The sequence below is a fragment of the Engystomops pustulosus genome, chromosome 1, assembly GCF_040894005.1.
Source record: "Engystomops pustulosus chromosome 1, aEngPut4.maternal, whole genome shotgun sequence".
NCBI lineage: Eukaryota > Metazoa > Chordata > Amphibia > Anura > Leptodactylidae > Engystomops > Engystomops pustulosus.
This window is the reverse complement of record NC_092411.1, coordinates 80,849,907-80,876,548: the sequence shown is the minus strand read 5'-3', so window position 1 is coordinate 80,876,548 and position 26,642 is coordinate 80,849,907. Positions and strand designations below refer to the sequence as shown.

General features: G+C 41.8%; 1 protein-coding gene across 4 annotated transcripts; it reads right to left on the bottom strand.

Moving 5' to 3' along the window:
• Positions 1–213: 213 nt before the first annotated feature.
• LOC140125919 (carbonic anhydrase 15-like) lies at positions 214–25,495 on the bottom strand. Of its 4 annotated transcripts, XM_072144843.1 has the most exons (11): positions 25,423–25,478; positions 17,170–17,352; positions 10,582–10,689; positions 10,309–10,376; positions 8,726–8,761; positions 5,087–5,257; positions 4,583–4,728; positions 3,822–3,914; positions 3,679–3,745; positions 1,541–1,704; positions 214–869 (listed from the first exon to the last, which is right to left on the bottom strand). In XM_072144843.1, exons 4-11 carry the CDS (start codon positions 10,373–10,375, stop codon positions 666–668), a joined length of 948 nt encoding a protein of 315 aa, XP_072000944.1. In that variant the 5' UTR covers position 10,376; positions 10,582–10,689; positions 17,170–17,352; positions 25,423–25,478; the 3' UTR covers positions 214–665. The 4 variants fall into 4 exon arrangements, with proteins under 4 accessions (XP_072000944.1, XP_072000952.1, XP_072000971.1 ...); XM_072144851.1 differs by lacking the exon at positions 17,170–17,352 and having other exon boundaries at positions 25,423–25,495; XM_072144870.1 differs by lacking the exons at positions 17,170–17,352; positions 25,423–25,478 and adding an exon at positions 25,392–25,413.
• Positions 25,496–26,642: the final 1,147 nt, after the last annotated feature.

The following is a 26,642-nucleotide window of genomic DNA, read 5'->3' as shown; positions in this document are numbered from 1 at the left end:
TGTCACACAGATTTGTAATTTTATGAACCACTGTAAGATATAATATTTTAAGATGAAGTAATAAAGGTTACATTATAATAAGTTTACACTCAACTGTCCCCCTCCCCCCATCTTTTCCATCCTACAAATAAGTGCTTAGGAGTTCAGAACTGCATTTAGGGAAGAGGAAAGATTTGCAAAATGGAAGAATGTTTATTAAATCATTTTAAATTAATTCATTTCTGAAATAAAAAATGGCTTCAAACATTTAAATAAACTTTAAAATTATGTTACTAAACTGTAATGAGGTCAACCAGAGAAAGTGCAGTGCATGATCACATATGTGAAAAGTAATAAACCTCACCACATGGCCCCTATATAATCTACATTAGGACCACAGATATATTTTGGTTAGCAATTAATAAGTGCATAATAAATGTATTTCCATAGCCCCGATCCACATTGATCGCTGGTGCACAATTTATCCAGTGTATTCAGTGATGCCTGTAGCCCCTTCTTATATATACAAATTATCATCCATTTTTACAGTATGTTCAGTGATGTGTGGGCACTTGCCTTTTGAGATATATTTATACATATTTTATATACATCTCAATTAATCATCCATTTTACAGCATGTTCAGTCTGGTTTGAAATTTCAGCATTCAAGGTCTTATTATTCCTTTCTATTCATGTAGAATGGCTGCTAGATATAATAAAGTCAGAGTGAATACTGAGGCCTGGAGAGCAGAAGAGGACCTGGCAGTGGCATCTTTAGAGGCCAGTACTTTGCGACTCTTAAGTGGTTGAGGTGGTCGAAAATTGTCAGTCATTTTTAGCAAAACCTCTCCTTGAGCAGAAAAATAGGCGGTGTCTGTCAGGATTTGATGCTGTAAAGAGTAAAGAAGATACATTAAGTGACACAGATCCAGATATACTAAGGACCATAACCTTTAAAGGACATCTACCACCAGGATGAAAGACTCTATGCAAATGAGCCTGAGGGGTTCCATGCTCCATTGACACCTATGGAGTCTGGAGCCCCTCAGGGTCATTTGCATACAGCTGCCTTCATCCTGTTGGTAGATCTCCTTTAAAATCTGGAAGGTACAAAATTCCATTAAGAGCTGTATATCTTTATTAGTCTAACATCAACCCTGAGCAATGTTAACAGTAAGGTAACTATATGCCACTGATCAGGGAGCAATGCAGTAGGTTTATATAGAAAGCAAATAGCAACACAAGGAGAGCTCTTCCCTCAAAGTGGTATTTATAACTGGATTTATAAATCATTAAAGGGCAGCACTGCTCACTATAGCACATTCATGTGGCTGAGCATTTATGTGCCAATCCCAGCAGGAGTTTGATATGATTGAGCAGTATTAAGGTGTTGATGGCAATGATTCCTGTGATTTACTGGCCTAAATATGTAATAAAAGGAAACCTATCTGATCCAATCTACCAGAATCTTCTTATAGAGCAGGAGAAGATAAGAAGTTGGATTCATTAGAATTCAATGATTGACCAAGGATGCCCTAGATATACAATAATATTCTTTTACCTGTGTTCGACTGATGGAAATTGGATGCTCAAATACTGTCCAAATTACTGCCTCTGAACAGTCAGGAGTTGTGAGGGAGCCTTGGTATCGGTAGTATCTGGACAACTGATTTTGAGGTGGAAGAAGTTTCTCCAGTGGAAAAGTTGAAACAACTGTGGAGTCTCCTGGAAACAAATTTCAGTGATAAATATGAGTAATGTAAGACATTACAAAACCAAAAAGTAAAGACTTTTCTTTTTCTTTTATATCCAGAGTTCACATATAAACCGGCAGGAAACGGGCAAAAAACGGGTGATCAGTAAGATCTTGCTGTTGGCAAGATTGTGTACTACCCCATTTTCTGGCTATTCCCAACCTCCCACCTTTATGGAATGGATTGAAATGATTAGAAAAGTTAAAGCTTGGGAAAGAATTAGCTATATGAGAAGGGGATGTGTCTATACTTGGAAAAAAATTTGGTTGGTAGGAGGGAGAATGTTTCAAGAACTATAAGAAATATAAAAAAAATATTACATCAATTCAATAGAACCTAAACAGTTTTGTGGGTTTTGTTTTTTTTTTTTTTTGTTTTTTTCCCCTTACTTTCTGCTCTCTAACTGGTGGGCAAGGGTGGGTACGGGGTGGAGGGAGTGGTTGGGTGAAAAACTGTTATTAAGCTTTGTAAAGGAGTTGTATTATAAGTAAAGACATTTTAACTTCATTTATAATGTATGATGCAGTACAATCATGATAACCAAATAGTTCTGTGACATATTCACAGAGACAGTTTTCTATACTATGGAAGTAAATGATAATGCTTCACACAGAAAGAGAGCAGAGATTTAGAAAACCATGGAGGATCTAATATACAGAGTACAGGCAGTCCCCGGGTTACATACAAGATAGGTTCTGTAGGTTTGTTCTTAAGTTGAATTTGTATGCAAGTCGGAACTGTATACTTTATCATTGTAATCCCAGCCAGAACTTTTTTGGTCTCTGTGACAATTGGATTGTAAAAATGTTGGGTTGTCATAAGAATCAGGATTGACAATAAAAGCTTCATTACAGACACCTGTTAGCTGTTTATTGTAGCCTAGGACTAAAGTACAATAAATTACCAATATCCAGTGCTCCGTTTGTAACTAGGGGTCGTATGCAAGTCGAGTGTTCTTAAGTAGGTTACCGCCTGTATACTGGAAAATTGTATAACTTTTCATCATACAAACAATAGTTATTTGCTGAAATAGGAACATCCCGCTAACCTTTTAATGGTGTTTGCCTTCGGTGTCAAAAGAGATTAAGTGTCAGATTTCATTTTTTTTGCAAAATCAGCACTAGACAGCAGTACCATGGAAACGTCAATTCACTGGAGTTAGCCAAACTTTGAATTTTGTCCTGAGCTTTCCCCAGTACAGAATCAGAAAAATTAGGAGCACTCCGATGCTGAGAACAGTAGTCTCTCAAAGCATGATTCCAGTTGGTTTTTAAAGCAAAATATTTTATAATGAGATTACACCTGAAGCAGTTCGAATTAATAAAATGTAAGCAATTCTAGCAGTGTATACTGACACAAACACTTTAGTTTTGAATTTTGAAATAACGTGTTCTCAGTGGATATATGATGTGTTTGGCCTACGTTTAAGTGAAGCATTTGAAACCTGGTCATACATCTTCTACTTCCAGTCAGTTGTTAAATAAAATAAAATGCATGTTCTGATTGTATTAAAAGCTGCTCTCTTCTGTCTTCGTCATCATTATCCTAATAAACTCTTTTGACATACATACCAGACATAGCTTTCTGCCTTTAAGTTGACGTTCTAAAAGTTAGATAGCTTTTGTATTGTTTTTGTCCATTTTTGCTACAACAGTGAGGCTGAGCTCAACCATTACATTGCAAAGGTTCAATTCCACACCAGAAACCAAAGCAAATAAGGCAGATTATAAAGGACAAGTATGTTCCAACAAGATGTGTCTGCTGGAATTGCCAGTCAACACAGAACTGCTGCATGGAACGGACTCCACCGAAGCTAGTACTTCCAGAAAAATCTTTTCTGAACAAAAAAACTATTTCCAATTCATTAAAAATTAATTTTTCAGATATAACAACAAATTACATATCCACAAAAGTTCTTTTTGGTGGTATCATTGCCCATACTAACCTTCCAGTGACACATTTTTCATTGCAGCCACCAATGTACTGTAATTTGAGTTCTCAGTTTCTCCTACCTAAACATAAAAATTGTATTACAACAGGCTGGATAGACAGGAATGGTCATGTACTGACTAGCTGTAGAGGTCTTACCGTGATTAGAATGCCCAATACTGCCAGGCCCTGGGGATCCTTCTTGGCCTCTGTAATACTATTAAACTTAGTATTCATGTGAACTATATGCAACTGAGGGAATATAGAAAGATGGGAAATTAAATGATTTAATTTACTACACATCATGTAACAGAATGTCAAAATAATATTACAGTAGTCAGCAAATCTTCAGAACCATTTACATTATCCATGTTTTGTCTTGCTTTGTCCTTACTTAATAAAAAATAAAAATGTGGCCCAACATAGGTATTCAGACCCTTTGGCAATCATAACTTCCAACAGTGTTAGGCAAGATGCCGCCAGGTTTACATACCTGGATTTGGAGGATTTTGGAAAAATGGATGTAAATATTCTGACCATTTATTTAACACTTGAAACGTGGGTCCGTGCATTTCACTCAAACTCAATGGTCATTATCACTGTACTTCAAAGATTTTTTTTTTGTAGATGGAAATAACTTCCAGATGGTCAACCATCACTTCACCACTCGACCTAAGGCCTCATTCCCACAGTCGTGGGCTCGCCCAGACTGGATCCTGGGCGAGAAAAATCTAAAATTCTGCTTTCACATTCTATCGTAATTATAGGGCATTGAGTACAGCATGATGGGAGGGGGATGCAAAGTGTGAAAAAGAGAGGATCCGAACATACTACATTATAACATTATTTACAGTACATATTAGCTGGTGACAATGTAAAGCATCTGTCACATGAAGTAATACCAAACAGCAATAATGTACCTCAAGAGGGAACTGCTTCCCATCTACTGTATGCTCTGATCCATCCTTGTTAGGACTTCCCCAGTGGAAGTGGAATTGTAATGCTTTGTATTTATTGGGAAGTCCTGCTTCACTGATATACATGTCTCCTGAGAGACTTAGCAAAACTGTAAAGAGAAAAAAAAGTACTGTAAAGTTTAAGGTGTCCATAAAATGAAAACCTTCCTCTAAAAGTTCTTGGTTGCTTCTTAAAATTGTATTTAAAAGAATCCTCATGGAGACCTCACTGTTCAGTTCCTCATGCTTTCTGTTCCACCATTATGCACCTACTGGTCCAGTGAGGACATCTGAACACAGCCCATAACTGACTGTAGTGATGATGTGCTACAGTCAGTGACTGGCCTCAGCTGGGATGTGTCTCTAAGTCTAGACATCATCAGTGGTCCAGGAAGTGTGATGCAGCAGCAGCTGAAACACTGCAGTTGGGATCCTATGAAGAAGACAGAAGATGTCAGATATTCCAACCTGAATGTCCATCATTCATAAGCTTCCATTGCCCAGGTGGTGCCTGATCATATCCCTGGAAAGTGATGCTTTCTAGGCGGCTGTCTCTCTTGGCTTTCATCTTTTCAATATTGATAGGAGATTGATGGTCACCTCCACAACTATGGCTGATGTCCTTCCAGTGATCAGGACCTTTAAAGAAACACAGAAATTATCAGGGAATTCTAAAATATACACAACTTCTGTATCTTAAGACCAACACTAAATATCAAAGAAAAGGTGATGATATCACAATGTCCTCACATACCATTCTTCTTCATATTACTGCCAATCAGAGAGAAGAAAAATGGCTTATTGGTCTCAGAGACATCAGTTTACAGGGCACATATCCAGATAAAGACATTACAGAACAGTAATATGGTCTGAGGCAACATTAGGAATGAGTGTCCTGCTCGAAGAGCTTACAATCTATGGGGAAGAACAGGTGACAAGTAAGGTAAAATTACTCATATCAGAATAAATGATGCTGCATGAGCGAGGGACCAAATGGCATCTATATCAGAGGCAAACTTGGAGAGGCAGGCAGAAAGAGCCCCCCCCCCACTTAAAAAATATACATACTTGCACATACAGAATATATATATCACATATGTTCTATACATAATATACTGTACAATGTGCAGCATAATATGTATATAAAGGTGCACATCCTGCATTATTTAGTGTTTCAGGTCAGATGACGGAGCCCCTTGACACTGCGGTCCCACAGCAGCTGCTATGGTTGCCACCACTGTACTTACGCCCCTGATCTATATTAACAGAATTCCAGATATTGGAAGCTTAAAAAAAAAAGAAAATTGTGATAATGGTTTTCTAACACAGTGAGCAATGAAGAGATCAGAGGCTAGATGGGGGGATACAAAACTTACACAGAAAACAGGGTGAGACTATGTCCCTTATTGTCACTGAAAAGGGTTGGCCTTTTTTTTTTTTTTAGTAGTGAGTGTGTGCAGAATATTAGGTAATTTACCAATATACATTTATTAAAAGTTCTGCTCTGCTTCATTGATATTTTTTACCTCATCAGCCAGACATTCTTGTCCTGTCATCCAACGGTCCATGAGGATTCGTCAGTTAGAGATCACATGACCCTCCATCTTTAGCCATTTTATGGCCTGGCTGATGATGTAAAAGACAGGAGGCTTCACTTTACAAATCAAGAAAGCAGAGCAGAACTGTTAATAGATGTATATTGGTTAATTACCTAATGTCCTCACACACACTTTACAAAAAAACAAAGTAAAGTCACCAACCCCTTTAATCTGTAATATGGGAGAATTTTATAGGAGATAGATAGATGATAGAGAGATTGATGGGCAGCACGGTGGCTCAGTGGTTAGCACTACAGCCTTGCAGCACTGGTCAACATCAGCAAAGAGTTTGTATGTTCTCTCCAGTTTCCTCCCACACTCCAAAAAATTACTGGTAGGTGGAATAGATTGTGCGCCCCATGGGGACAGGGACTGATTTGGCAAGCTCTGTGCAGCGCTGAGTAATCTGTGTGCGCTATATAAATAAAGAATTATTAATTATAATGATTATGATAAAAGATAAATATGAAAGATGATAGAGCTTTCTAGATGCAGAACTATAAAGTAGATTGTATATATAATAGATATATATGAGAGATAAATACAGAAGAGAAATAGAAGATTGATTAATAAATACATTGAGAAAAAGCGAGATTTACAAATGGTCAGATTATATGAGATAGATAACCAGACAGATAGATGATAATTCACCCGGGAATTCAACCAAGAGATATTAACCCTTTCAGCGCCCGCCATTTCGTCACGTTATTGGCCAGAGAAATTTTTACAATTTTGACGTTTAAAAATTTACTCGAAATTACAGAAAAACGAATTAAAGTAAACCACATATTTTCTGAAAGCAGACACTTGCCCCATTTTCAAAATTGCCGATGTATTAGCCACAGAATTACAGAACCCTTCACGCTTCATAAGAATTTGAGTGAGAAGTCATAAAATAGGTGTAAATAATGGAGGATGGTGTGAAATAAAAACTTTATTCCAGAACATGTGTATGTTTTTGGTGTTACATATAACTTTATGGACATGTTCTGGGTCGCAGTGTTAATACCCCGTTTCCCCTAAAATAAGACATCCCCCGAAAGTAAGACCTAGTACAATTTTGTTCAGGCTTAGAAATATAAGGCCTCCCCTGAAAATAAGACCTAGCGGCCACCATTGCAAAAGCTCCCCCCGTGCTATACATTGGTATTAGGAAGTCTTTTAGATGCTGCAGAAGGTTGTGACATGGTATAAAATTACTGACTGTTGTGCTGCAAATATGATACCAGCAGCCACCAGGATAAGAAGGGATCATTTATGGAAAGCGCTTTTACTTAACATGAGAGATTGGGGCCAATGATTCTAATAGAAATGGAGTACAAGAAATACAGCAGGAAATTCAGAGTTTGGAGAGTCATAAGGATATTAGGGAAGTTGATTTTTTGTTCAACGATAAATGTAAATTCTTGTTCATGGAAAAATAAGACATCCCCTGAAAATAAGACCTAGAGCCTCTTTAGGAGCAAAAATTAATATAAGACACTGTCTTATTTTCAGGGAAACAGGGTATGTAGTCACATTAGACAAAGAGGATTGAATGTTCATTATATCAATTTTGTAAAAAAAAAAAACCTCACAAAATAAAAGGCAATAAGAGACAGTGTGTTCTTAAATAGTTCTGCATAGAGAAGGGTTAAAAACATGAACATTAGTTGATATTATTCCTTCTCAAAATTAAGTAACATATAAAGTGAATATTTCCATTATCTGTGAGGTGCAGCAGCTCCTGTGTGCAGCAAATTCTAATGGCTAAGAATCTGGAGGGGGCTACATTTCAGAGGGCTGTATCTCTGGCTCTGTGACACATAGAACCTCACTTCTTTTTTCCTATGAAAGAGGAGAGACTCATCTTTTATATGAATATACATGTGTTTCTAAGTGTCAGGAAAACGGAGATTTTAACTGTTAAACGGCCGTTGGGAGTGATTTTTATATACAAAATTGGCACCTGATATTCTCACTTTAAACCTGAGAATCTTTGGATCCATAGCACCTAGAAACAAAATTCAAGATTCATTTGAAAGAAGAGATTCTCCCCTCTCAGGGGAGGAGGGTCACGGGGCAATTGCCCACTTTGCCTACCCATAGCGCTGGCCCCGAGTGCTACAGAGTTTCGTAACCCATCTGATTCAACGGACTACTTTTTAAGTATTAACCTTCTGTCTCACTGAAGCAAAGTCCACATTCCTTGGGGATAAAGGGTGGATACCAGGACACCACAGACTACACACTGATTATGCGTCCACACATTCAGTTTTTCAGATGCAGTTTTTGTAGCCATAAGCAGGTGTGGATGATAATAAGTTGAAATAAATAATTGAAAGGTGCTCCTCCTCCTCCTACTTTTACTCCATTCCTGGTTTGGGCATCAACAACTGTATCTGCAAAACTGAACATGTAGTCGCACCCTCAAGAGAAGCCCCAAGTCAAATACACCTGCGATGCTGACACCAGCTGAGTAGCAACAACATCATGTACATGCCTCAATGATTGCCAGTACTCTACTCACCACACGTTGAGTGTTGAGAGGTGTAACACCATTGACCTGTATAAAAAGGCACAAATTACACACTTTTCACTGAACGCTATTTTTTAAATCTACTGTACTTCTGTCATTACACGAGTATTGTCTTTGAATATGTTTTATATTGCATCTGATTGTTGCAGCTAAAAATCATGGCATTTTTAAAACTGGCCACATATGGCTGAATTATTTTTGACTATGTCAGTCTTTGGGCCAACAGTTGTATAAGGAGCGGCTAACAAACTTTGCAATCTGAAGGGCTAATTGAAGCTTATTTTCCTAAATCCAAGAAAGCTTTCAATTTAGCATGGACCATTAGTGACATTGCTGTAGGGGTTCTAAGGTAGAAAGATTCCAGCCCAACATTCCACAGGTGCTGAGAGAGGCAATATACTGTCTGTGTGTATAGCAAGTGGCAGTATGAAATTACACCACCACCCCACTTACATATCTCATGTCCATATCTATATAACAAATGATTATAGACTTACTTCATTTCTATAGTCTACATGTCATGAGACATTAACCTAGGACATTATGAGCTTGCTTTTATACACGGAAAGTAAACCTTCAAGAGAACCAGTCAACAGCTTCTACACCACTAAAACTAATAGTCCCCTCATGTAGGGCATAAAATATCCATTCTAGAATTCCAATTTTTGTTAAAACGCACTTAGAAAAGGTCACATCCAAAGTCCTATATAAAAATGAGCAGAAAATTGAGTTTGTTGAGATGGGTCGCTTTTAGAGGCTGAAGGGGGGAATGTCACTACAGATGCCTATATCTGGGGTTCTATGGTACCTAGAACTATGGTGCTGGCTAAAGATAATAATCTCATCTCTCAAATTGCATTAAAGTTGTGGTTCTGTGAGATACAGAACTGTTAAAGTTAAAGATCACAGGATTTGGATTTTTATCAAATTATTTTATACTCAACCCTACAAGTACTACCAGGAACTACAAGCATAATGAGATTTGAAAAAATTCTTTGATACAATACCATAAGAGGAAATACTAGAAAGGGGATTTGATACCCTGCCTGCGAATACTGGTAGGTTAGTGGAGTAAAAGAGAATTATGGTTTCCCTTTAGAGACTACTGAAAGAATATTTTTTAATACTGCAAAAATGCTTTCTACAAAATTACTGGATTAATCCAACAATATATTATCATCAAAAAGAATAGACTAACTCTCTTAAAAACCAGAATCCTCCTTATATATCAAATGGAACCTTTTGCAATTCAATATTCTTTTTGCTAAATAATTTTGAATCCTTTAGTAATAACTGCACATTAGCTTTTTCTTAATCCACATTGCTGCTCTATGCAAAACTGTATATGGTAGCTCATTAATTTTTATTATTTGGTTCTTCACCAAATTGCTGCATTTTCAAGAAGGGAACAATTTAAAATCTCTAGCTGTGCACAGGGAATGTAGTGAGTCATATTTTAAGTAGCAGAAAAGCAATACTACATTATTGACCCAATATTAGAAAATATGGCAGTGCCCTTGTTTACATATATACGGTAGTTACATAGAAATCGGAATAATAATTTATGTTCTCACCTCCTCCAGACACATGTACAATGAAGGGAAAAGTTATCAAAGTCAAGCAGAGCTGAAAGATGTTCATTCTGAAATTGTAATGAGGAAAGTTACACCACAAAGCAGCAGAGTTGTGCAGAAACTGACCCTCACGTCTCACACAGGAGGTAGACTGTCCAGTTCATTCAGCTCATACATCAATATATACATCTATAAAGATCAGGGCTGAGTTTTAGGTTAACTCTTTCAAGAGCATTAAGCTTGGCTCCTCCTAGGATGCAGAGGTAACTCTACCTGTTTCAGGACTGGCTATTGTTGATCAGTTAATAGATGACCGAGTCTTCTAGGATGACCGCTTTCAGCAAGCTGTCTGTAGGCATTGGCCTTCACCATTATCAGTACCTATTAAAAAACAATAGATAATAACGTTTGGCAGTTTACGCAATCATTCAAGTCAGAAAATCTAATAACTTTCTCAATCTATTAGTTGCTTGTTTAGAAAATCTGGGACTTTTTTTGCAGTTACAAATTTAAAGTTAAAAAGTTAGTCAACTAGATAGTGAAAAGGTGATCGATGTGGCTCCGAATGCTGGGACCCTCACTGTTCAAGAGAATGGGACCCCAGGGATCTGGAGATTGGGGATCCCATCCTCACTAATTGATGGAGCGGCTTGATGAGCATGCGCCCTACAACACCATTCACGGACTAGGCCAGAGATGGCCAAGAACAGCACTTGACCATTTCTGACACTCCCGTAGAATAGAATGGAGTGACAAATCTCATTTGCTGCTGGGATCCCTTTTCTTAGGATTGGGGGGGGGGTCCAAGCAGTTGGAACCACATCAACCACCTTGTTATCCCCTATCCTCTGGATAGGCGAGGACTCCTGAACTTAGGACAACCCTTGGGACAATTGTTTAAGATCTTCGTCTTATGTCCTCTAGAGGAAGAAATGCTCTTTTGACCTCTCATATGTTCACTACAAAAAAAGTGGGGTTTCGCCACAGATTATAAATCATCACTTGTCCCAGCAGAGGAATAATTTTGCAATAAATATATTGGGGCTTATTTACTAAGGGTCCATGGATCGCATTTCCATTGGGTTTTGCTCGCGCTGGGACAGGTATTTAGCAGGCGATTGTGTCGCAAAACAGATGATCAGATGGATTCGGACAAACCAAATGACTTTGTGTGTCGCAAGACGTGCACTTACATACACCGGGAGGAAGATGGTCCTGGTCTGGGAAGCGACACATTCAGGAAATCGGGCACACGATCTTATTGAATTGTGGCACAGTGCATTGTCGTTGGACAATGCACCCCATTGTATTTAGAAAGTAGAGAACACCTTTGAGGTTAAAAGGTCATGGCTTTGAGTTTGGTTTCATTCTATAGATGTAGAGCATAGGGCCATATGTTCTGATCTCAAACATCATCACATGCTGCCTGGGTCCTCCCAAGTGTACAGAGTGGTGTAGATAAATGGGTCTGTTCTGCAGATCAATAGCATCTGTGTCTTAAAGGGACCTCATTTTCACCAAAGACAGGTTCCAAAATCCCATTACACCCAGATTCCAAAGATGCCTTTGTCCCTTCTCTGAGCATTTTCATTTTATTATTATGGTGTATTTTAACTTACCAGGCTTCCTGCCAGAGTTATGTGGCTGGGGGTGGCTGTGGCTTGGATGCACTTCAAATCTGAACACTTGGCTCATGCTGCTCAATCCATCCTTCCTCATCCTCTCTCCTCAGCTCTCATCCCCTTCCTTCATTCTCGCTCACAAATCCTCCCTCCTGCTCCTCACACAGAGACAGAGCTCACCATGAGAATAGCTTGTTGCCATGAGCCAACAGTGGGGGAGGGAGGGGTTGTAAATGAGCAGAAAGGAAAGGGCCAAGAGCTGAGGAGAGGAGCACGAGACAAGTGTTTAGATTTAAAATGAATCCAAATTGAAGCTGCCCTCCCCTCCGCCCACCCAGAACTCGGCACAGGATTCTGAAAGGTAGCCGGGTAAGTTAAAATACACAATTATAATGCTCAGAGAAGGGGCAAAGGCAACTTTGGAAAGCAGGTGTAGTGGGATTTTGAAACCTGTCATCTTAAGTGAAAATAAGGGTTCCTTTAAAGATACAGATGCACTTTATTCATCTCACATTGTACAGAATTGCGCCTGCACAAGTCACCCACATTACAAACAATTCTGTGGCCCCCACTCAGGATTCATTTGCCGCCAGAGGCAGGATTTTCATCCATCATGGAAGATGCGGCCCTTGTTTTGGCGTTTGCTGCTGCAGACACACGGATTCAATGGTGCAGTTATAGTAGGGAGGGTTATCATCCCCTAGAATTGGCAATAGCTAGTCCTTCACAAATTCCTTGATTTTTTTTTTATCTTTGTTAACCCCTAGGCGCACCAGGACGTTATAGTACGTCCCCGGCGCTAGATGCTTAGCGCACGGGGACGTTCTATAACGTCCTGCTTCTGGCACCGGCTCACGAACGGAGCCGGTACCAGAAGCAGCGGCTGTCAGCTGTCTAGTACAGCTGACAGCCTGCGCTAACACCCGCGATCGGAGCCGGCTCCGATCGCGGGTGTTAACCCCTTACACGCCGCGGTCAAACATGACCGCGGCGTGTAAGGGTGTAAGCGCTGTGGATCGGATCCCCCGTGCCGCTTACCGGGGGATCCGATCCTCTGCCGGGCAGCTCCGAGGACTGGCATGTGCCCCGGAGCTGCCCGGTCTCCATGGCAGCCAGACCCCTTCCGGGTCTGGCTGTAAACTGTCTGAGCATGCGCAAGCTTGCTCAGACAGTTTACACTGCTCTACAATAAAATAGTATTGTAGAGCAGTGTATTGAACTTAAACCAGTGATCAGAGCATCACTGGTTTAAGTTCAAGTATGTATAAGTAAAAATATGCAAAAACAATTAACACTACACATTATAATAAATAAAAAATAAATACATAAAAATATAAGCCCCTAAAATGTCACTTTCCCATAAAAAAACTTAATAAAGTATAAAAAACATAAAAAAACAAAAAAACCCCGCATATTTGGTATTGCCGCGTCCGTAACAATCTGCATAATAAAACAGAATTGTTACTGGACCCGCACGGTAAACGCCGGAGGAAAAAAACGCAAAAAACGTTCCGAAAAAAGATAATTTTTAATTAATACCCTATAAAAAATGCTCTAAAAAGTGATTTAAAAAATGTTATGCACTCCAAAATAAGCCCACTAAAAAGAACAACTGTTCTCGCAAAAAATAAGCCCCTAACAAGATTTATCTGCCAAAAAATAAAAAAGTTATGCATATAAAAAGATGGTGATGCTAAAATGAATAAGATTTTCTCCAAATTAGTTTTTATTCAGTACAATTGAATAAAATACACAAAACCCCCACATATTTGGTATCCCTGCGTCCGTAACAATCTGTATAATAAAACAGAATCGTTATTAGATCCGCAAAGTGAACCCCGTAAAAAACAACCTAAAAAAACTCTCTCTGATAAAGATGATTTTTTATTAATGCCCTTTAAAAATGCTCTAAAAAAGTGATTTTAAAAAGTTACGCAATCTAAAATAAGACCACTAAAAAGAGCTATCATTCTTGCAAAAAATAAGCCCTTAAACAGATTTTTGAGGTGAAAAATAAAAAAGTTATGCATATGTAAGTCGGTGATGCTAAAATTAACAACAATTTTGCCAAATTACTTTTTATTCAGTAAAAATGGGAAAAAATAAAAAAATATATATAAATGAAGTATTTTCATAAACGTGGCGACCCAAAGAATAAAAATAATATACTATTTTCATGGTATGGTTAACGGCCAAAAAAAAAACACATAAAAATTTTCCTAAAAATTGATGATTTTCATTTCCTCCACCAACAAAGAGTTAATTAAATCTCACCAATTAGCTATAGATGCCCCAAAATTATGTATTAGAAAAGTGCATCTCATGTGGCAAAAGAAATAAGCCCCTATAGGTCCTCATTAAAAAAAAGAAAAAAATTATAGCCTGTACAATGTGACAGCAAATCTGCTCCGGATGGCGCCTCCTTCCCTTCTATGCCCGGCCGTGCGCCCATACAGCAGGTTACCACCACATGTAGGGTATCGGTGTACTCGGGAGAAATTGCGTATCAAACTTTGTGGAGCCTTTTTTCATTTTATCCATTACAAATGTTTAATTTTCCACCCAAAATGAGTGTATTGTGAAAAAATATTACAATTTGCAGACTGCACCTCCATTTTGTTTTAACCCCTATAAAACACGTAAAGGGTTAACAAACTTCTTAAAAGTGGTTTTTCATACGTTGAGGGGTGTAGTTTCCACAATGGGGTAATTTACGAGTCTCGCTATTATTTAGGCCTCTCAGTGTCAATTAGAAACTGTGCAGGTCCATCTAAATACAGGTTTTGGCGATTTTACAAAAAATGTGAAAAATGGCTCCCAAATTCTGAGCTTCATAACATTCTAGTAAAATATGTGGAATCTGAAAAAACCATGCCAACATAAAGCAGACATTTGGGAAATGTAAGTTATGAATTTATTTGGGTGCTATGACTTTCTGAATCAAAAGTAGAGAATTTAGAACGTTGAAAATAAAGAATTTTTCAACATTTTTGCCAAATTTTGTTTTTTTTCATAACTAAACGCAAAAGATTTCATCCAAATTTTTAAACTAATTTGAAGTACAATGTGTCACGAGAAAACAATCTCAAAATCCCCTGGATATCTCACAGCGTTCCAAAGCTATAACCACTTATAGTGACACAGGCCAGATTTGAAAAATGGGGCCGCGTCCTTTAGGCCAAAAGATGCTGTGTCCCGTAGGGGTTAATTGACCACACATTGATGTATACAGCCACCCCAACTGTCAAGCCAACAGGTAATATGTATTGGGTATCCTGACATTCTCCATAATGCAACTGTAGGATTGGCAAATTTTGTTTTCCATATGTGTAACCCTTTTGTTCTTCGGGCAGAATAGCGGTGTTGTGCAGCGACATCCTACCTTCTGATTCAGTACCCATGTGTATGGGACAAAGGGGAGGGAAAGCCACCAGTGTTCATTTGTATGGTCAGTCTTTCAATTGTTGGAGATACAAGTACAATGTTATCTTGAGTTTGTTTTATAAGACATAAGTAAGAAATTCATCAACTGGAGACATACAGGGACTATACTAGAGGTTTATGTTTTATGTTTGTAGGACCTGCCTAGAAATATGTTGCTTACATAACCCTATAGAATAATCCATACCATTTACATGCACCTTCAGAGAAAGGAGGTAGTCTTGCACAATGGTCTCGTGGTATTTTACATCCTTACAATAAAAGGCTATTCACAAATCCTTCGACAGAACTCATTAAACCATTTCACTCAAAGGGAAATTATATGCCAGCTATTTGTCATTAAAGTCAATGGGTCTGAACTTATGCAATGCTAAGGCTTTCAGCACATAGCAGCTCACACACACAATTACTCGGGGCTATAATAGAATCTGGTTTTGCAGCCAAACTTTCCTTTTTGATTGTATACAAGTGGTAAACACCTAGTTAAAGATGTAATTGCAGGTGGAGGAAATTATATACCAGGATGGTATTTCAATACAAGGCCTTAAAACCCCAACTGAAATAATCCTTCTATTGCTTCGGGACATGCAAAGAAGAGGGCAACTATTACTTAATGCTGTCTTGCCTAGTTTAACCCATTACATTACTATGACTATTGGGACTTGTAGTTATAGACAAAGAAACCTATGGTGTATCTAGCAATATGGCAGTCGTGAAACAGTTACAGGAAATCTACCATCAAAATCAAACATGATAAACCATGGACGCTTACCTATAGATCCAGGCAGTGTGGATTTGGTAATCTTCTTATATTTGTTATCCATGGCCTGCTTCATTCTAAATCAACTTTTAAAATTTTGCTAATGAGTTTGAAGGGGTGTCCCTCTGTGCTATAGCTCCACAGGCTGTTACACTGTCTCACCCTCTTCCCCTGCTGCCTTGGCTCCATCTGCCTGATATAATTTCACTGCAGCAGAGGAATTTTCAGCACACAGTTGGGGGAAGAGGAGATTTGCCAGATTAACCTGCTGTTAACATTGCATTTACAAAATGCATGCAATGTTAACACGTGTTTTTAATGCCATGTAAACACATGCATTTTTCAAACACAATGTTGACAGCAAGGTAATCAGGCAAATCTCCTCTTCTCAGCTGTTGCAGTGCTATGTGTGAACGCAACCTCACAGCCTGTGAATCTGCAGCTCTGGAAACGCTCCAAGGAGCCCTTCAGGCTAATTAGCATAATTTTGAAAGTTTATTTTAGAAGGAAGGAGGCCATGGACAACAAACACAAGACTATTACCACAGTCACAGTGCCTGGATCTATGAGTGTCTCTGGTTTATCAGACTTTATTTTGATGCTAGATCTTTTTAAGGGCTGTGGTATGTGCACAAACTATTGCAATTTTCTGTAATTTCCACTAATTTTATAAAATGTGGCTGGGATTGTTACAGTGCCAGGGATGCTGCTAGTCTGACCAACACACAGGTCTGTTACCAAGTGTCAAATGCTTGTGTGTGCAGGGGGCCCAAGAGGCAGTGGTGGCCCAGTCACTTTTCCCAGAAACCTCCTATAATACACTCCATAAGTTAGGTGGCAAAGATTTTACTTTATGGCACATGGATAGCTACAGACGCAGTGAATTCATGAAAACAAAATTCTGGTCCTAAAATAAACACGTTTTGGTATATAACCATTTTAATTTTACACATCTGAAGATCATAAAACATAAAATCGAAATGCAGATGGCAGTCACTGGCTGTCAGATAGCTAACAGCTAAAACTCCAGTTTAACACCTGGGGATGTGGGGGGTGTGGGTGTGTGTCTTCACCCCTTTCGAGTGTCGTTCTCAGTGGGGGGGGGGGGGGGATGTTCTCAGGGCTTTCCACAGGGAGCAGGATCTTACAGGCTCTGCATGGGCTGGTACATGTAATACCCTTCGATATAACCGTATGGGTAGATGATTGCTTGTTCATGTCCTATAGTGAGAATTATAGAGTAGAAAATAAGTAGAAAAATCTAAGTTTTAAAATAAATATTAAAAAAAGCCATCATGCATATAAACGTGTTAAAGTTAAAAAGTGAAAAATCGTCCAAACTACAATAAAACAAAATCACCATTGAACTCACATGATAAGTGCCATCTCACCCCACAAAAATTGCAATAAAAAAAGCTTATCTACCTCTTGGAAGACTGATGCAATAAACTATAGATTGAAAGCCAATGTGGGGAACATTCTGCAAACTTAGTAAAATATATGAAAATATACACAGATGTATAGAAATGATGCTTTGTCTACTCCCCCACAAAAACATACATTTTAATACATTTTCATCAATGGGGCATAGCCCCAAAATATCATCACTGAAAAGTGCAGAAAATAAGGCCTCACATGCCCATAATAATCGAAAAACAGATATTTTATAGCGGGTGTCATTGAAAACACTAAAAATTGCTACGTCTTGTAGGGCAGCAGGTGCAGGGCACTCCTTCCCTTGTGTACCTCGCTGTGCACATATGGGGTATTACTAGAGATGAGCGAGCACTAAAATGCTCGGGTACTCGTTATTCGAGACGAACTTTTCCCGATGCTCGAGTGCTCGTCTCGAATAACGAGCCCCATTGAAGTCAATGGGAGACTCGAGCATTTTTCAAGGGGACCAAGGATCTGCCCAGGGAAGCTTGGCCAAGCACCTGGGAACCTCAGAAAAGGATGGAAACACCACAGAAATGGACAGGAAACAGCAGGGGCAGCATGCATGGATGCCTCTGAGGCTGCTTAATCGCACCATTATGCCAAAAGTATGGGCAACAGCATGGCAATGACAGAGTGACCGAATGAGGCTAGATAGCATCTAAAACATCCAATAATTGACCCTGACACTATAGGGGACTATGCAGAGGCAGCGGCAGGCTAGAGAGTGTCTTGGCAACATACCCCAAATGGACTCAGGCTTAAAACCAATGGGTGGCAGAGAGGAACCAAAGGAGGTGAGCAAGAAGCGCTCAAATAATATCGGTAAATGATAAAAGTTTGCCAGTATATTTTGTGGATTACACAGCAGGGTGGCGACAAAGTTAACAAGTTTGATGAGGAAGCCATGAAAACAACCCAAAATTCTGCCTGACACAGCTCGTTTGATAAGGGGACCATGTATGGAGGCAGTGAACTAGTAGTAGATTAAAGGTGCTGCAGTTAAAACTATGTTAGTTGGATCTTGGGATGGAGCTGGCGCTCCGCTGCCAGGCGAGCTTTCGCCAATCCAAGCCCCTGTCTCTAGGCTACTCCCCAAACAGCACTTCTAAGAACCTTTTGTATAAGATCAAGTGTAGTAGCGTTCTTATAAGTTTGGGTTCTGGCGGGTGAGGGGAATGTAAACAGATGCGCAAGAAGCGCTGAAATAATATTGGTAAATGATAAAAGTTTGCCAGTATATTTTGTGGATTACACAGCAGGGTGGCGACAAAGTTAACATGGAAGCCATGAAAACAATCCAAAATTCTGCCTGACACAGCTCGTTTGATAAGGGGACCATGTATGGAGGCAGCTATATGGACTACTTTTGGAGGCAGCTATGGCGATGACGTGTGGAGGTAGCAATGGAGACAACGTGTGAAGGCAGCTAAAAAGACGACGTGTGGAGGCTGCTATGGAGACAATTTAATTTGGATAGTGCCTGTATGTGGCAGTCCAAAAAAGTTTTCAAACCAGAGGAGCAGGTAGCTGGTCCTCCAGAAAAATTACATAGATTGAGTGCCTGTATGTGGCACTCCCAAAAATTGTTTAAAACAGAGGACAGGGTAGTTGGCCCTCCAGAAAAATTAAATACATAGAGTACTATAGCCAGAGCCAGTTGGCCCTGGCAAAAAAATAGCCAGTTTCCTCTGCTTTAGTGTACAAAGAGGAGGAGAAGGAAGACAATGAGGAGGAGGAGTGCATACATTATTCAGGTTCAGCTTCTTTCACCTGGTGGAGAATGGAAATGCGGAGAAATCCAGGCTTTATTCATCTTGATAAGCGTCAGCGCTGTCAGTCGACAGGCGTGTACGGTTATCGGTGATGATGCCACCAGCTGCACTGAAAACCCGCTCGGACAACACGCTAGCGGCAGGGCAGGCAAGAACCTCCAAGGCGTACAGCGCCAGTTCGTGCCACATGTCCAGCTTTGAAACCCAGTAGTTGTAGGAAGCTGTGTGATCATTTAGGACGATGGTATGGTCAGCTACGTACTCCCTCACCATCTTTCTGTAAAGATCAGCCCTACTCTGCCGAGACTGGGGACAGGTGACAGTGTCTTGCTGGGGTGACATAAAGCTGGCAAAAGCCTTGTAAAGCGTACCCCTGCCAGTGCTGGACAAGCTGCCTGGTCGCCTACTCTCCCTCGCTACTTGTCCCGCAGAAGTACGCCCTCTGCCGCTAGCGCTGTCAGAAGGGAAATACTGTTTCAGCTTGTGCACCAGGGCCTGCTGGTATTCATGCATTCTCACACTCTCCAGGGATGAGAGTGGAAAGATTTTGCTTGTACCATGGGTCCAGGAGAGTGAATACCCAGTAATCGGTGCTGGAATAAATTCTTTGAACGCGAGGGTCACGGGATAGGCAGCTTAGCATGAAATCTGCCATATGCGCCAGAGTCCAAACGCGCAAGAATTCACTCCCCTCACTGGCCTGACTGTCCATTTCCTCCTCCTCCAACTCCTCTTCTTCTGCCCATACACGCTGAACAGTGAAGGACTGAACAATGGTCCCCTCTTCTGTCTCGCCAACATTCTCCTCCTCTTCCTCCTCATCCTCCTCCACCTCCTCCGATATGCGCTGAGAAACAGACCTAAGGGTGCTTTGGCTATCAACAAGGGAATCTTCTTCCCCCGTCTCTTGTGACGAGCGCAAAGCTTCCGACTTCATGCTGACCAGAGAGTTTTTCAACAGGCCAAGCAGCGGGATGGTGAGGCTGATGATGGCGGCATCACCACTGACCATCTGTGTTGACTCCTCAAAGTTACTCAGCACCTGACAGATATCAGACATCCACGTCCACTCCTCATTGTAGACTTGAGGAAGCTGACTGACCTGACTACCAGTTCTGGTGGAAGTTGACATCTGGCAGTCTACAATCGCTCTGCGCTGCTGGTAAACTCTGGATAACATGGTTAGTGTTGAATTCCACCTTGTGGGCACGTCGCACAACAGTCGGTGAGCGGGCAGTTGGAGGCGGCGCTGCGCTGCCCTGAGAGTGGCAGCATCTGTGCTGGACTTCCTGAAATGCGCACAGATGCGGCGCACCTTCGTGAGCAAATCAGACAGATTGGGGTATGTCTTGAGGAAACGCTGAACTATGAGAGTTGCAGAGCTGCCACCAGGTTACGGCCGTTGTCACACACAACCATGCCTGGCTTCAGGTTCAGCGGTGCCAGCCACAGATCAGTCTGCGCCGTGATGCCCTGTAATAACTCTTGGGCGGTGTGCCTTTTATCGCCTAGGCTCAGCAGTTTGAGCACCGCCTGCTGTCGCTTAGCGATGGCACTGCTGCTGTGCCTAGAGCTACCGACTGATGGCGCCATGCCCACGGATGGTAATTCAGAGGAGGAGGTGGAGGAGGGGTGGGAGGAGGAGGCATAGTAGGCCTTTGAGACCTGGACCGAGGTAGGCCCCGCAATCCTCGGCGTCGGCAGTATATGACCAGCCCCAGGGTCAGACTTGGTCCCAGCCTCCACCAAGTTAAACCAATGTGCCGTCAGCGATATATAGTGGCCCTGCCCGGCAGCACTCGTCCATGGGTCCGTGGTCAGGTGGACCTTGTCAGAAACGGCGTTGGTCAGGGCACGGAGGATGTTCTCTGACACGTGCTTGTGCAGGGCTGGGACGGCACATCGGGAAAAGTAGTGGCGGCTGGGGACCGAATACCGAGGGGCGGCCGCCGCCATGAGGTTTTCGAAAGGCCTCGGTCTCTACCAGCCTATAGGGCAGCATCTCCTGGCTAAGTAACTTGGAGATGTGGACGTTGAGGGCTTGGGCGTGTGGGTGGGTTGCGCTATACCTCCTTTTGCGCTCCAGCGTCTGGGGTATGGAGAGCTGAACGCTGGTGGATGCTGTGGAGGATAGTGGAGGCGAAGATGGGGTTTTCGCACGGGAGGTGTTTGGGCCGGGGTCCTGGGCAGGGGGCTGACTAGCAGATGACACAGGGGAAGGAGCAGTGGTGTGCCCGGCCGGAGGTGAACGTTGGTGCCATTGAGTGGGGTGTTTAGCATTCAGATGCCTGCGCATACTGGTGGTAGTTAAGCTAGTAGTGGTGGAACCCCTGCTGATCCTGGTTTGGCAAAGGTTGCACACCACAGTCCGTCGGTCATCCGGTGTTTCTTTAAAGAACCTCCAGACTTCTGAAAATCTAGCCCTCGCCACGGGAGCTTGACTACGGGCAACATTTGGCGCTGATGCACCAGCTCTGGCCCTGCCTCTCCGTCTGGCCCCACCACTGCCTCTTCCAACCTGTTCTGCTATAGGACTCGCCTCCGTCTCAGAAGCACTGTGTTCACCCGGCCTATCAACCCAGCTTGGGTCTGTCACCTCATCATCCTCCGATCCCTCAGTCTGCTCCCCCCTCGGACTTCCTGCCCTGACAACAACTTCACCACTGTCTGACAACTGTGTCTCCTCATCGTCCGACACCTCTTTACACACTTCTTCCACTACGTGAATAATGTCATCATCACCCACAGACTGCGACTGGTGGAAAACCTGGGCATCGGAAAATAGCTCAGCAGCAGCAGGACAAGTGGTTTGTGACTGTGGGAAGGGTCCAGAAAACAGTTCCTCAGAGTATGCCGGTTCAAATGCCAAATTTTGGTGGGAGGGGGCAGACTGGGGGGAAGGAGGCTGAGGTGGAGGAGCTGGAGGAGTGCCGATTTCGGTGACATGGGTGGACTGCGTGGAAGACTGACTGGTGGACAAATGGCTAGAAGCATTGTCCGCAATCCACGACATCACCTCTTCGCACTGTTCTGGCCTCAACAGTGCTCTACCACGAGTCCCAGTAACTTGAGACATGATGAACCTAGGGAGTGTACCTCTGCGGCGTTCCCCTGCTCCCCCATCAGCAGGTGGTGTCTCACCCCGCTCAGGACCACGGCCTCTGACCCCTGCAGTAGTTGGACGCCCACGTCCACGCCCTCGTCCTCTACCCCTAGCCCTCGGGTTAAACATTTTCCAAATTAAAGTGTAAACTTGAAAATAAAAAAAAATTTTTTTATTTTTTTTAACAAAACGATGCTATCCTATTGCTATGGCTAGTTTCTAACCTACACTGACAGCACACAACTGGATTTTGTGCTTTGCAAGAGGAGTTTGAGCTATAAAATGAAATAAAGGTAAAAAAAATAAATAAATCAGCAGACTCTGCCTAATTCTAATCAAACCCCTAATAAATTGTCCCACTTTGGTGTTTGAGGTGGATATGCGTGTCACTAAGAGCTAAACACAATGGTCGCAGGTCTCCCAGCAAATTCCTCACAGTATGGTACTAGCTGCACTACTAGTGCCAGCAAGCAAACAAAAAAAAAGGAACATATAACGCTATTGTAGGCCTAAGTAAGCCGTTGGGGTTCTCCTATGGCTATTTTGTAGCCTACAATGAGAGCACACTGCTTTGCAAGATGAGTTTGAGCTATAAAATGAAATACAGCTAAAAAAAAAAAAAAAAAAAAAAAATCAGCAGACTCTGCCTAATTCTACTCAAACCCCTAATAAATTGTCCCACTTCGGTGTTTGAGGTGGATATGCGTGTCACTAAGAGCTAAACACAACGGTAGCAAGTCCCCCTGCAAATTCCTCACAATATGGTACTAGCTGCACTACTAGTGCCAGCAAGACCAGCCACAAGCAAATAAAAAAAAAAAAAAAGTATAACGTTATTGTAGCCCTAAGAAGGGCTGTTGGGTTCTTGTAGAATCACTCCTGCCTAACACTATTCTAATAGAACACCCTAACGCTTTCCCTGACCAGCAGCAGCTCTGTCCCTAGCGGCATCCAGACACAGAATGATCCGAGCAGCGCAGGCAGGGGCTAGTCTATCCCAGGGTCACCTGATCTGGCCAGCCAACCACTGCTATCGACGTGTAAGGGTACCACGTCATGCTGGGTGGAGTGCAGAGTCTCTTGGCTTGTGATTGGCTCTGTTTCTGGCCGCCAAAAAGCAAAACGGCGGGAGATGCCATTTTCTCGAGCGGGCAAAGTATTCGTCAGAGCAACGAGCAGTTTCTAGTACGCTAATGCTCGAACGAGCATCAAGCTCGGACGAGTATGTTCGCTCATCTCTAGGTATTACCATAACCACAATAACCTGCATAATGATTTTTCAGGTGTTTATCCCCAGTGGCATGAGTTTGGCAAAGTACATTGGCACTTACATGGCATATTTGAGTAAAAAAAATGTAATTATATTTATTATTATTGTACTACATTTGAGCCAGTATCTTGAGTGTTAAAATGCTCATACAACTTTACCCCTAATAACTTGCCTGTAGTAACTTTCAGAATTATTTTTGCCGTTTATCCATAGTGGCATTAGTTGGGCACAATATATTTGTCTCCAAAATGGCATTTTTGAGATGTAAAAATTGCATTTTTTCCTCGGCATCATTTACTTTGCATCAGATTTCAGCCAGCATGTTGGGGGTTAACCCCAGATAAATTCTTTGAGGCGTGTAGTTTCCTAAATGGTGTCACTTCTTGGGGGTTTCTATTGTACTCGTATCTTATGGGCTCTGCAAACATGACATGGCACTCCAAATCCAAACTTGGGAAGGAGCTTTTGGAGCACCGTTTTCATTTCTCATCCCTTCTGTTTTCCTGTCTGTTACTGGCACATATGGGGAATTGTCATACTCGGGACAACCCGCAGAATGATTTATGGGGGGGGGGGGGTTGTCTAAAGTGGCATGAGTTGGGCACAATATATTTGCCACTAACTTCGTGTATTTGAGAAAAAAATATGCTATTTTTACTCTGCACCAGTTACTTTGTATTACATTTTGGCAGCATGTTGGGGGTTAAAATGCTCACTGGTACTGGTCAAATTTTTTAAACAAGGGCTGAACATTGACATACAAACAGGCTACATCCTTAGGCTGCATTCACACTACCGTGCATACATCCCCCATAGATGGCAATGGCCACACGCGTACGCAGGAAAAAGATAGGACTTGTCCCATCTTTCCCTGTGTTACGGCCAATACCCAATGCATCTCTATGGATAGGGGAGTAGTCGTCCCTCCTCCTCTCCATGGCGCTGGATGTATGCCCGCCTGGCCGTAGCCGTGCAGGCATAGCTCAGTGTAAATGCAGCCTTAAAGGGGTAAAATGTATAAAGTGAAAATATGGGAGCACCAAGTACACAGCATAAGACTGCCATCTACAGGTAAGTTGAGAGTATGCGTTCATTTACACATCATAATGAGTCTTTGCATCAGGTTTCTAGCACTTATTTGCACCAAAATGGTCAGAGGATTTAAAGGGCATTGTTGGGGTTAGTCAATTTAAATGTCATTGATCCTCATTACATTAATCGTTCTGTTCCTGTAATAGAGCAGAACATGGGAAACTCCACACAGAAGCGAGCCATTGCCTTACATGAAAATGGACACTAGATTGTTTGGCTTATTACAGATATTCACAATGTAATGGCATTGTTTCCACAGAAATTCCCTTTTCATATGGATGAGAGTTTCACAGAAAAAAAAGAAAGGTTGAAGAAATAAGCTGCGAATATAACCCAAGGGTTGTGAAAGAAATAAAAAATTTCTAGGCTGAGGAGATCTTTCCCATCAAGAAACCTAAAAGGTCAACGTACAAATCCATTGTCCATGTATGTGCACAGCTCAGGTTCTATATAGTGCACCCAAGGCTTGTAACCAGGGTAGGCCCAGGGTTCTCTAGTGCTGCAGTAAAAGGCACAGTTTAGCAGTTTATAGCATCATTTGTTTATCACCAGACAACAGTAACCGAAGGTTTAATGCAAGTACCGCAATGTGTGACCAGGTCTTAAACACTCACCATTCCATGTGGTCTCAGAAACTGACAGAGAAGGTAGGCAGTCTCCTGCAAATTAAAAACACCTGGGCCAAATGGGGAGGAGTTAAGGTGCCAGTAATAAACTAAATAAATACGGGGGCCCACTAAAACAGGTCACTGTGAGGTTGCATTCAAACGTTGCGCTCTGGTTGCGTTCATAATGCGGTTCAAGCGCATATGCGTTTTCATCCGACCAAGGCCCAATCCTCTGTGCGCTAACGTCGTGTTATGAATGTGCCGCTAGTGGAACGTGTGAACGTGCCCTGAGGGTCTGGTCACACGTACCAGTAGGGTATGGGGGCGGGTCTCGGCCTGATCGCATAAGCATTTCTATGGAAATGCATGCGATTGGTAACCAGAGCCCAGTGTCTTGCATTAAAACAAAAAAAACAAAAAAAAATTCCTAAAGATTAGGAAAATCTGCTCTCTTCAGCTGTTGTATTGCATTTCAAAAGCATGCATTAACGCCATGTGTGAATGTGCCCTGAGCTTGCATTCCCACGTTGTGTTCACATTAGGGTGCAGTGACTCCTGCTGCTAGTGTTGCGTTTCCTAATAAAACACTAACGCACGGGGGGCAGGCCTTGGCACCAGTCGCCAGTCTAACCGCATGAAATGGTGAGCATTCAAGACCTGTTTACACAGTACTGAATGGTGTCCGCTGTTTCGCGTTTTGGTCGCTGCTGGTGCCGTGTTGCAGAAACAGGTGACGCCATGTGATGCTGCACCCACTAGTTTAGGGGCTCACTAAAACAAGGTTATCATGAAGTAGTTAGTGGCTCATGAAATTTCATTAAAGTAAATCAACCACGTAAAAAACATTTAAAAAATGTATAAATACTCATCCGCTCCTCTTGATCCCGGCACCGTCCGACGCTAGTCTTGACACAGCAGGATCACCTAGAATTCACGCCTCTCATGTGACATCTCCTCCATCTTCCAGGGAAGTGCGGGGGCGCGCATAATTATCAGCCCAGAGTGCCAGACATCTTGTCCCTGTGCTCCGTGCTGCTAATTATAAGCTTATTTTTAGGTGATCCCAGAGTGTTAAGATTAGCAAAGAACACCACCGGGATCAAGATGAGCAGGGGTGAGTATCTGTAGGTTTTTTACATGGTTGATTTCCTTTAGGCTGCATTCACACGACTGGTGCCCGCCGTACCTTAGAACGGCGGGCACACGGCAGCGTGCGGGGAGAGGAG